The sequence below is a fragment of the Paramacrobiotus metropolitanus genome, unplaced genomic scaffold, assembly GCF_019649055.1.
Source record: "Paramacrobiotus metropolitanus isolate TYO unplaced genomic scaffold, Prichtersi_v1.0 Parri_scaffold0000022, whole genome shotgun sequence".
NCBI classification, from domain to species: Eukaryota; Metazoa; Tardigrada; class Eutardigrada; order Parachela; family Macrobiotidae; genus Paramacrobiotus; species Paramacrobiotus metropolitanus.
In genome coordinates, this window is record NW_026570242.1 from 1364332 (window position 1) to 1376026 (window position 11695).

Genomic DNA, 11695 nt, shown 5'->3' on the forward strand with positions numbered 1-11695 from the left:
GTTGCTCAACCGCACGAGGTAGCTGTATCCAGTGGCCACTCCTTCAGATACGGTACGCGAAGCCACCTCGCGAGGTGGAGTTGCTGTATCGCAACAATCTTCGCTGCGAATGCGGGACGAGGCCTTATTGAGCAGTAAACAATCACAAGACAGGACAGATTTAAGTCGATTTCTCGTGAACATTTAGTCACTTTAATGTTTAATGCATTTCTGTACCAAAAAAACTAAAATGTACAGTACAATTTTGAGATTTTCAAACTTCAAAAGCACGTTATTGTGTGCTCACAATTCACAAATTTCAAAATTTCAATTACTATTCATACACACTAACACTGTCCACTGATAATCTCATTACTGAAAATCATAGTCTGTTACACTTTAAACGATACATGTTGTGTTATCTAACGGTACTTGTGTATTAGGTCTCTGTTATCTAATTTCTTATAAATTTCTACCACTAGCCTGAAAAGTTTCAAATGACATGTGGTGCTGGGGCGCCGGGCGGTGACATGTAACATCACTGCGCTTTGAATTTATTCATTAATAAGAGAAATTCTTAAGCATAACCGGTAGATTTGCAATTTTTTTCGGGTAAACCTCGCCTCAAAAAATCAATATTCTGTTCAATTTAAAAAATTGTCATTTGACACCCCTGTCAAATTACTTTGACTTCAGAAAACCGTTTGCCCCCCGTCAATTTTTTTGATTTTTCATATTAAGTTTGCCCCCCTGTCAAAATTTGACACCCCCATTTTGCCAGACCTGTGACGCCCCTGAATAGGGGCATTTCCATTACAAGGCGGTTACAGTGTTGCCCGTGACGCCGTCTAAGAATTATCAGTTTGACGGCTGAGGACCTAATCACAGACCCGGTGGAAGATCGTTGGAAATCAAAAGTAGTGACAGCGAATCTGCTTCCGATGTGTTTGAATCAGAAGACGATAATGCGGTTTTTCTTAGTTTAAATTCGTTTTTTTGGATGTACTGTAGTAAGAGGCGTAATAAACTACTCTTGGTTTGTCTGATAGATGGTATGTTTTTGCTTCAATTTGGCCTTGCGACCAATTGTCTCGCGGTGTGGTGCCCTGCCGACTAAAAGTGCTCAAGGAAACGTTACGGTGCTCTGATCTTTCCTTGAAGACGCGTGTAACAGCACCTCGGCACGTGTAACAGTCCCGTAGTAATACTTGGGTCTTCGTGGCATGCATGTGGTGTCATTTGAGGTAATTACGAAGCGCAGATTTGGTGATCTGCGATTTCTCAAAAAAAAAAAATTTACTTCGTAAAATTCCGTTTTGGTGAACAACGATGAGGCGGCGGAAGTGTGTGCACGGATTGTGAGGATAGCTCGGACAGCCCGTGCACCGGTGGACCTGTACGGCAGAGTAAAAGCTAGCATGCCGAATGTACCGGGTATATCGTTTTCATGTTTTCGGTGGATCAGCTGGAAGCACACGAGATAACACAAAAGAAAGTATTATTGCGGTTGATGCTTACTTTGCTTGTTTTGAAATTTGAAATGATTCTGAGATGTGTTTTAACAGTTCTGGAAGAGTTACTTGCACACTCTGTTTGACCCATTTTAGTATTCTAGATAATGCAGACTGCAGTTACTGTTAAGTGTTAATCTGTGGTACAGCATCAACCCTTACGTTTGAAGGTTGGAGTAACGCGGCCTAAATTAATCGCTTTTCTGTTAGTGCCACACACTTACAGTAACTGTACGAACCATTCGTATTACCGTTATACATAATACTGTAATTACGTAGTACCTAAGTTGTTGTTGTTGTTGTTGTTGTTGCATAAACATACAGCTGATGCTTGACATAAGTTGATGCTTGAATGACAGTTGATGGCTACGACAGTTGATGGTAACTTAGCGACAGAAAAAGTCAGAAAGTTCTTCGTGCTAACTGCTAAGGTACTGAGTGAAGAGCCTCGTTACGCTTTGTGAAGCCAGTCCAATAACTGGGATGCAAATAGTCTTAGCACTTGCTACCAGCGCACACCTGTAATCACGTAATATCGCAATTGACTGAATTTGTCAGTAGTGATTATTTGCAAGTGCAAGCAACATGTCTCCGCTGTCGAGCTGGATGATAATGACTGGCGTATGGCTTCACCTTTGCCGCAAAAGTACGCACTTGTTTTTGTTGTATTCATAATATATTTTCCCCTGGAGTAAACTAATTCCCGCTAAGAAACAATTTTCAAAATTTCATTGCATTTCTGGTACTTCGCAGCGACCTCTAGTTTCCCATCCTACGTGCATTACGGAAAATCAGGTGTCCCCCAGCACAACTGCCGCTTGAAGTTGTTTTAGTCTACTTGTTGTACATAATAAGAAAATGTGTATGCACGATGAACCAAACAAATCTTTTATGTCTCCACCTTCGAACCGAATGACTATTTCGAGTTGCTCTGTTAATGACATTTGTTGCACATCCAGCGGTGACTGATTATGTGATAATCAAACAATCTGATCCACGCTGTTCAGCTCGTTTAGGTAGATCTTATAGAGATTTTTATCTACCGTAAACGGTTTCCCATCGATAACGTCCGACGATTTTTGCTTTCCTTAAGGGATCGCGCGACTGGTCCGCCGCAGGCCGCTCCGGGTGTCACTCTAGCCGGGTAAGCTGCAAATCAGCAAATCTAAGTGAGGTCACTATATTTGAGCTAACAAACATTACTATATTTAAGCAAATACTATATTTTTAATTACTATATTTAGGCTAACGTGGAAAGATTACTACATTTAAGCTAACCTGTAATCGTAGGCGAAAATTTCGTGTGAACATTTTGCACTAAACGGAATCGGAGCGCGAGAAGTATAATTTACGCTATAAAGCGATTTTGTTAACGTGAACTTTTAATTAACTGCATAATTAGTTAGGTTAATTTTAATTAATTATTAATATTATTGCAGAAATGCCATCCCGTCGGCAGTTTCATGCATTCCAGAGCCGGTTTCCTAAAATGCGGCAATTTGTCTCCATATTCTCCCGTTGCTCCGCCCAGTATAGTTGTAGCAATAGCATTACTTACTTAATTAAGTTCATAGCAACACCCTCACTAACATTTTGGTGTTAACAACCGCCATCCGGAAGTCCGGTGCATATAAGTGCCGCGGAAACTTGCAGCTGTGGCGCCACTGGCCCACCCAGTCCGCTGTTCCGACGCTTATAAGGCGTCGTTCACCACCAATTTCGCTTTATCATTTTTGTGCGGTGCCCTTGAATTGCTTTGTGATCTTTGAAACATGGCTTAGTGCGGCCGTGCTTTTGGCCCTTCTTTGGTATTTTTGGTGCATCGATGCTTTTGATGCTTTTTTAGTAGGAATTGGCAGGAAAACCCGTGCTACATAATATCGCCTCCCAGAGAATTGGGGTATCGGAGAGGTGCACGGACTTTGCCATATCGCACCACAAACGATCCTTGGGGAGTTCCGTTTGGTTCACAGGTGACAGATGGAAGCGGTACGGCAGGACGTCGCGGATGGTGCGTTTATTCATCCAAGCCCAATGATGGGCGAAACAGCACTGCGACTGCAGTAGTAGTAGTAGTAGTAGTAGTATACTAGTAGTATTTCTTCTTAATGCATGATCACTTTCGTCAATTGTTGTTGTCGTCAAATACGCATTGTTGTGGGTTATCGTTGCCAAACAGCAACGGCCCTGTTGAATGGCGCCTACTTTTTTTTGTGAAGCAATTAAACATTTGTTGCACAAAAAAGGAACGTTCTAGTTTGTGTCTGCGTTCCTGTAAGCGCTTTCTCTTTTCTTGGTTTTAATTCGTATATGTTTAAGTTAACGGTGCACTTGTTTTCGAGTGAGTGTGCGATTACTGCAATATGACTACACTTTTTTTAAGTGTTGAGAACTGTTTTTGATAATCCATACGAGTATACTGATTAAGTAATTTTGATATCTATTCGTAGATTGGCTGCATTTCCGGTAAAAAGCTCGGATTTGGTTTCTTACTCTTTCCATTTGCTCATGTACCGGATTCTTTTTTAACAGAACTTACACATTGTTTGTATTGTGAACTGACTGTCACATGAAATTTTGAATTTGCGAATTTTTTCATTTTCGCTCTTTCCGGTGAAGCACAGGAATATTGTTATAACTCTTCATTGAAACCATTAAAGAGTTCTTACAGACTTCAGCTGTAGTATTCCTACAGAAAAATAGTGCGTGTGCATGCTACTTGCTAGCGTATTGTATGTCACATGTTGTTGTTTTATTTATACATTAACTCAAACCCTCTGTCGCCTAGCGATACATATCGCTTAAGATACTCGTACGAAAAAAAACTGACCGGAATTAGTTTTTGTAGTTGTTTTAGCGTGCAGTGCAGACTCTAAACGACAATATCGACTGACTTGGCTTTCAAAAAAATTTTCACATATTCTGATCAGAATCAAAAGTTTTTGGACTGCAAAGTGACAACGAAGCATCATGTGGTTTTTGCTGGCCGCGCTACTTTCGTCCTCGCTTTATACAGGTGAGTGGGACTATATCGGCACCTGTTTACAGACCGCCCTTAAACACTTGCATACCTGTAAAAGGCACTCAAGGCAAAAGTTTGCTAACTTAGGCCCGTAACACCAAACTGATGCCGTGTGCGGTTGCACAAACATTGGTAAAGCATTTGGCAGTTTGTGTTACAAAAATAATTAGTTTTGTACTTTACTACTAAGTGTTCGTAACGTTTGTTAATTTCGAAATTCTTTTGCTTGTTGTGGTATTTTGATGAATAATGTTTCTGTATCTTTGCGCTAGTGAACGCGATAAAATGCTATGAGTGTGAAGAGTTTTCGGGAACTAATCCGGGAAACTTACGCGTCTCGGACAGCACATGGACTGCTAAATGTTTGTCTACCAAATCTACGGATTGCCCACAGGAAGTCAAAAACTGCGTTCGCGGAACCGAAATATATTACAAACGTAAGTACCGCAAAATCGTCCCTGAGAATACATTACAAAGGTTAAGTATCTCAAAATCGTCACTGTCTGGTTCATCAAAGTTTCCACTTAACTATCAGCATGCTGCATAACAATAATGAATAATGTCAATATCTTTTTATTCAACAAACGGCTGTAGCCAATTCATGGGAAAAAAATTACCAGCACTGCGGTGACGGACGAGGACTTGACGATCTAACATGTGCGGACGAGTACGATTATATGTCTTACCCAGCAAACAGCAGCAGGAATACAAAAACTAGAACACTGAAGTGCTATTGCGCTGGAGACAACTGCAATCCTGCATGGAAATTAGTGGGTAAGCACTTTGGCAAAGGTCATGCATTTTCAGCCACTCAGTATCACAACTCTCTAAATGGTATAACTGGGCAGATAAATGCACGTAAATTAAAGCAGATCCGTCCTAATACAGATATACGAGGAGGAAACAAGCATCTTATTCTTCGGTAGCGCGTTCGAATAGTCAAGACTCTTTGAACACGTGTGGCTCCAAATCTGGTTTAACAGTCAACCACGGAAGGCTGGCAATCCACGTTTAACTTGGCCACTGTCAATCAGGGCACTCAACCACGGTTGACGGTGAGGTGCACGCAGATGGGCAACATTCCACGGTTGGCTGTTAAGTGAACCCTGCTGTCGCACATTGGACGCACAGTGCTCAAAGAGCCTTGACTATTCTATCGCGCTACCGAGGATGCTTGTTCCCTCCTCGTATACGGTAGAATCGGGTAGATTAAGATACTAGATAGTGCATCTGTAATCGGAGACTTTCGGAGTTAAAATAGTTGCCGCTGTTTTTGTTATTTGTCAGCCTGGGTAGGTATAAAATTCTAGAGTTGAACCCTTCCCGTTATGGATACTGCATACCAAGTCCGTTAAATAGCACGAACGCGTTATCGCTGCGCGCGTATAAAGCAGAACAATCTGGCTGCATTATGGTCGTTTTTATCTATCAAATATTTAATAAGATCCGCTTATGCTGTTCTTTTTGTTGCAGCAAATGTTCCGCAGCAGTTACTGATCTGGGCATGTTCTGCAATCCATTCTTTCAAATACTGGAGAAATAAATGACCAGCGGAAAGCGAAAATGCGGGTTGTGCTTACCCACTGACTTACGAGAACTCCTACTAAACTAGAACTATTCGGCTCTTTTGGCGCTAGACACTGGTATTTCAAAGTATTCGGTCAATTGTTATCGGTGAATTTATGGTTTTTGCTATACCTTCGGTGAATTGGTCTTTTCTGCTTTTTTTATTTTCTTTTATATCACTTTACTCTTTTGTCAGCGGCGACTTTAGGATGATCGAAACGTTTGGAGGTTCAAAAAGGTTTGGGTTTGCATTCGGATATGAAGAATTCCTTTGATCTGCTAAACCAAAAAGCTTTTGTTTGGTGGTGGCGAAAACATTTATCAAGAAACACACTGGTAAAAACAGACGCACCAGCAAGACTAGAACAAACTGCAGGAGCTTTCTTAAACTTCTATCCTCGGGGCGTCAGCTATTTCCCGCAAGCCATATTGTTACATAAATAAGCATAGCAACTTGACATTGTATTCGGCTGTTTTGTTCATTGTATTCGGCTGTGCTGTTGGGTCTTCAGTGCGATGCGAGGTGGACCCGGGACACCGGCCTTTTTCACATTGGAAGCCTCATCCCAAACTAGCCTCCTCTAGTGCTTATACGGCGGAGGACCTCTACCATATCAGCTTTCCCTAGCCCTTCTACAATGCGCCCCCACTTGTTTTTTTAATAGTACTCCGACCATGTAAGCCTGCCTCATCGATAAAAATTTATAGGCCTAATTGGAAAAACAACGCCAACACAGTTCTCGGTTTTTGGCCAACAAGGTAATTGCAGACTAATTTCCGCTTTTGCTCATTTCGATGAGACCATTAATGTTCGGCAACCCAAGTTTTGTCAAATCCTGCTCAAGAGACACTAAAAATTTCACGCCTCAGAAAGCACCTTCCCCATATCCAAGTGAAACAACAAGAAACTGCAATACCGCGTCTACAACAGTGAAAAATTTCCCTCCTATTAAGATTCAGATAATTTTAAAGGAGAAGAGTTAATACTTACAGTTTATATCGATAGTTTATAATTTAAATCAATATTTGGCATGCATCAGTCATGCCAAATGCATGTCCAGCATAATAATGTGGTGTGGCGCGCCATACTATGAAATTGGCGTTGCCCGTGAATTTGAGTATTTCGTCGTTCCTGTATTTGAGTACAAGCTTGTCCAGCACTAGAGTACTACTTAATTCTTCAATGCTTTAAATGCCGAACTAAATATTGTTAAGCCCTGCAGGCTGGGTTTATTACAGTTTATAGAATTATAATTGTAGTTTCATCGGCAGTTTGCGGACCATCTCTTTATTAGGCGAAAATTTAGAGAAATCGGGAAGCCGCTTCTGAAATGCACCAGATTACATTCTAAGAAGACCAGTATAATTCCGATAACGGTCCTTAACAGTCAACACAATCGTTGTGGACAACACAGAAGGAATTTAAAAGATGCTATTGTAAAACAGTTATAACGTTAATCGCGAAAGAAAGAAAGAAATTGACCAGTCTACTCCATGTTTGTTCAGTAAAAACGTCCTTCACAAGAAAAAGTGCGAAACTTGCTAGTCGCCTGAGTCGGCAACACGAAGAATCACCGTGGCAAGGAAGCCGGAAACAGGTTGAAAAATGAAGGAAAGGAAAATATCTTTCAGGAATTCAAGACCATTGGGTTCGTACCCGCTTGCCACCCACGGCCACATCAACCCGCATCCCGCATACTCAGCAAGAGAAGCGAAAATGTTGAATACCAGTTTTTGGACCATAGTGAATCAGGCAGAAAACCGGCTGTAGCAATCAGAAACACAGTTAATTTGCACTGAAAACGCTGATGTGCATAACGGCTCCTACTCAGATTGCAAAATGCTAACCTACCACAAACATGGTGCTCAGTAGGGGTACCGTCGCTGCATTCATCGTTTCTGTTATAAGGTTGCTTGTAGTGGTGTTGTCTGTAACTGCTAAGTGACCAAGCAAAAATTGTTAATATTGTATTCTACTTAGGAGAGTGCACAATGGAGCTGTAGAATCAAATAACCAAATTTTCGGGAACTGCCGCAAAGATCGTCTGCAGCACCTATCTGTACTTCAAAGATATTTCCTTATAAAAATTAATATTTCTAAGATTTTTAGATCTTTAGATATTCGAAAAAGGCTCAAAGAAACAAGGCTAAAATTAAAATACATATTTTTTAAATGCACGATAGCGATCGCACATGTTCAGGAGTGAGGGGGGAGGCTTGGATTGGAACGTACCCCGAAACCGAATTTCAAAATACAGTACAGTACTTACTAAGCTTCGCGTTTTTTTTATAAGGTGCGAAGTGTAAGGGCGGGCTTACGTATGGCCATGACTCATCCCTCACTTCTGCTATTCGCTGTTTCTTGGAGATTTCCACTCCGCAGATTTCCAGCTGTTTTGACGGATCTGCAGCACAGCTGCACTCATAATGCACTGGCTGCAGATTCCGCTTCGACAATTGGTGGTTTTTGGTGTGGCGGCAACATCGCCAATAAAGTCGATGTTTCCGGGTTGTCTGTCGAGGATACGCGTGGCGTCCATACGGCTCCGCGTTATTGAAGCGCAAATTCATACTTCATACTCATAGCGTAATATGATAATGCCCGTTATCGAGCATAATAAATTTCAACTTGACGACAGCCGGTTTAAACCCAGGCAGTTACATTATGACGTTAGCACCACTAGAGTAGCGATGCGAATTTGCAAAAATTAATAAAAAAAGGCTTAAACCGTACCAGTTGAACTTGGTATTATAATTAAGTTGCATAGGTCACCAATGCAGCTGCACGATGTAGCATTTCCACTTTCACGGTTTTTGATTAATGGAACACACTTCATGTCATCTCGAGTTAAATTCGCTCGTCCACAACCTTGGCTGTTAATCTGGAATTCTTTTGCTGGAATTTTTAAACTAAGTGCAGTCAACACAAACGCCACGCAATCATTCAAAGATTTCAGAATAAGACGTTTTATAAAATATTCGAAGTGGCTATTTTGTCGCACTGTTTGCGGCAAAATAGCCTTAGCGGCAAAATAGCCAAAAATATTTGCAAGAATAAGCAACTTATTCAGATGTTGACAATTTAGATACGCCATAAAACTAAAAGAAAAGAATAATCCAAAGATTCGAGGACCCAGTGATCTCAAATACACTTAACTATTCACTCACTCTGCTGGTCTACAGCTTATCGCTCAATTATTTATGTTGCGGTTGTGCATACCGGTATTTGCATAAAATTTAAAGGACATTACGGTTCTTAAAGCGATGTCCTGGAGTATACACTTACGTGTTGTGTACGCTACAGTCGCACTTTTGCAATGGTTAGTGGTTGCGTCGCAATCTGTCGTTTTGCTATTGAGACAGTTTGTCTTTATGTCATTCCAGGCTTCAGGAACATCCCCAGACGCGTATGCGCATTCATAGCATTTAACAGGTTTTCCTACCACAATGATGCAAAATATCAACATAGCGTTTCGGGAGCTAAGTTCCGCTTTCTAAGCGAGAGAAATCTAACATAACCAGCAATCATCAAATGCAACCGCAAGGATAGAGAAAACGAGAGGGCTTTGGGTATGTTACAGTAATACGTATTTTCATTTTTCAGCTATGTGATTGCTGCGCGAAGGTTCATTACACTACTTATACAGTGGATGTCAAAATAGTCTTACATTCGGTCTTGGACCGAATGACGACTAAAAATAAATGGCCATGACCAAATGACCAATAAACGAGACGCGCAAGAATATGAACGCTACCACCTTGCGTAGTTTCCGGTGAAAACCATTAAGCAATATTTCAAAAGAAAGAGAGAAAAATTTCAAGAATTTCGGCTCCAAAAAGATCATTCCGTATGAAATCTAACACAAAATCAAGCCACTGTAGCTTGTCGTAGACAAAGCATACGGTTTCGGTGTGAAAACTGAAACCAAGTCGTGGATTCAGATCTACGAGATTCAGTCGCCAAGTCTACGAGAAAATTTTCTCTTAAATATCATAAAAAAACAACTTCTTTGGTATCAAAATTCTTAAAAATTTTTCCTCAATCGTTTGAGATGTCGGTCGATGGTTTTCGTTGGGAAATGCGCAAGATGCAAGTGGAAATGTCAGCAGGCCGATGGCAATTACAAAAATATTAATTTGGTTGTTTGAGTACAGAAAAGTGCCTGGCTGCGCGCGTATTGTAATTACTAAGACGTAAGACGATTTTGAAGTCCACTGTAATTTGGAGACGTTGAGTTGCTACAGATATGGTAACTCAATAAAGCAGATTAACATACAATATAAGGATTACGCAGCAATAGGTTTACACCCGGATAGCCTAGATTGCTACGACATGAAGTAAACTTGAAGCAGAAATGTTTAATAATTGTAAGTCCAACTTATTGGACTAGTTATGAGGTAATTGATGTTGCAGAGATCACCAGCGCATTTGCACTCTGTAGCAGTAGCACCGTCTCCAAACGAGTTATCCATGAAGGGAGCACAGTTTAGGCTATTTGGAGTTAAGGTCCCACTTCCACACTTCTGGACGTTCACCTCATACTGTTTTGCTGCAAATTACAAGCATTTGTAAATAAAGTTGCACGAGACACCGGGCTTGCAAATGTTTCAAAACAAGCATTGTCAAAAAGAGGCTGCGTTTTAAAACTGCACATTCAGAAACCCCTTGCTTTAAAAAAACGAAATGCTATAAAACGGTTAAAAAAACAAACAAGCAATTTCCAAAACAACTTTTACATATGAGCAAGACAGAAGAAAAGAATGGTTATTTGGTAAAAATTCTTGTCAACGTGTCTTTAAAAAATTGCAAACTGAAACGCTAATCATCATGGTTGCGAAGTCACTGCGGTTTACACACTTACATTTTGTATACACTACAGTTGTAAAAGCACAATGGTTGGTGGATGACCCACAATCTTTTATTCTGGTGTCAAGACAGTTTTTTAAGTTTTGACTGGGATAATCAGGAACCTCTCCGAACGCGTACTGGCATTCATAGCATTTGATAGAAGTTCCTATCAATCAAACAAGATTTCAGTAGCCCTTGTAGTGTGGTAGCAACCGATTTCCTTATCTAGTAAAGGATAGCACATTGTACCTCTTTCTATGGTAGCAAAAACCAGTGTTCCTAATAATGCAAATTTCCAGCCCACTGTCACCTCAAACAAAAGTGGGTGTTGCATGAAAAATAATACAAAATTTACTGCCATAGCTGAAGTACAATCGGACGACTGAGTTTATTGCAAATTTAAAAAATAAATACCACGTGGAGAAACTATTGTTGCAAGCATACGAGCCAGAACAATCATATTATTAAATCAATTAGTAAAACTTCGTAAGCCAGTAGCTTTGTTGCTAAACGTACTGTGCTGAACTTACTAATCGACCGGAGCGTAGCGAAGGTCCTCTTAATTCAGCTCCAATGCAAAAATGTCTCTGTATCCGTTACGGAAGGTTGTTACGAAAGGTCATTAGGAAAAGTTTGCTGGTTTGTTACGTTGCTAAGTCAGATTTATTGATTTCAAGTAGTGTACCAGCTGAGATAGCAGACACTCTGATTGGGCAGACACGCCCCCTCTCTGATTGGTCAGACACGCCCCCTCTCTGATTAGTCAGA

General features: G+C 40.7%; 2 protein-coding genes across 12 annotated transcripts; one reads left to right on the plus strand and one right to left on the minus strand.

The window, feature by feature from the left end:
- The first annotated feature begins 4294 nt into the window (after positions 1 to 4294).
- Positions 4295 to 6353, plus strand: LOC129586708 (uncharacterized). The gene is made up of 4 exons (XM_055480061.1): positions 4295 to 4506; positions 4785 to 4949; positions 5107 to 5286; positions 5986 to 6353. The coding sequence occupies exons 1-4, from the start codon at positions 4461 to 4463 to the stop codon at positions 6057 to 6059; spliced, it is 465 nt and encodes a 154-aa protein (XP_055336036.1). The 5' UTR covers positions 4295 to 4460; the 3' UTR covers positions 6060 to 6353.
- A 987-nt stretch (positions 6354 to 7340) lies between these two features.
- On the minus strand, positions 7341 to 11481 carry LOC129586831 (uncharacterized). 11 transcript variants are annotated; one of them, XR_008690221.1, is made up of 8 exons: positions 11177 to 11481; positions 10941 to 11093; positions 10500 to 10628; positions 9365 to 9517; positions 8813 to 8974; positions 8349 to 8592; positions 7931 to 8016; positions 7341 to 7843 (listed from the first exon to the last, which is right to left on the minus strand). XR_008690221.1 is itself a non-coding variant. In XM_055480286.1 (8 exons), exons 1-8 carry the CDS (start codon positions 11286 to 11288, stop codon positions 7778 to 7780), a joined length of 1134 nt encoding a protein of 377 aa, XP_055336261.1. In that variant the 5' UTR covers positions 11289 to 11481; the 3' UTR covers positions 7341 to 7777. The 11 variants fall into 11 exon arrangements, 5 of the variants coding, with proteins under 5 accessions (XP_055336261.1, XP_055336260.1, XP_055336263.1 ...); XM_055480286.1 differs by having other exon boundaries at positions 7931 to 8013; positions 8349 to 8624; XM_055480285.1 differs by having other exon boundaries at positions 8349 to 8624.
- Between the last annotated feature and the right edge of the window lie 214 nt (positions 11482 to 11695).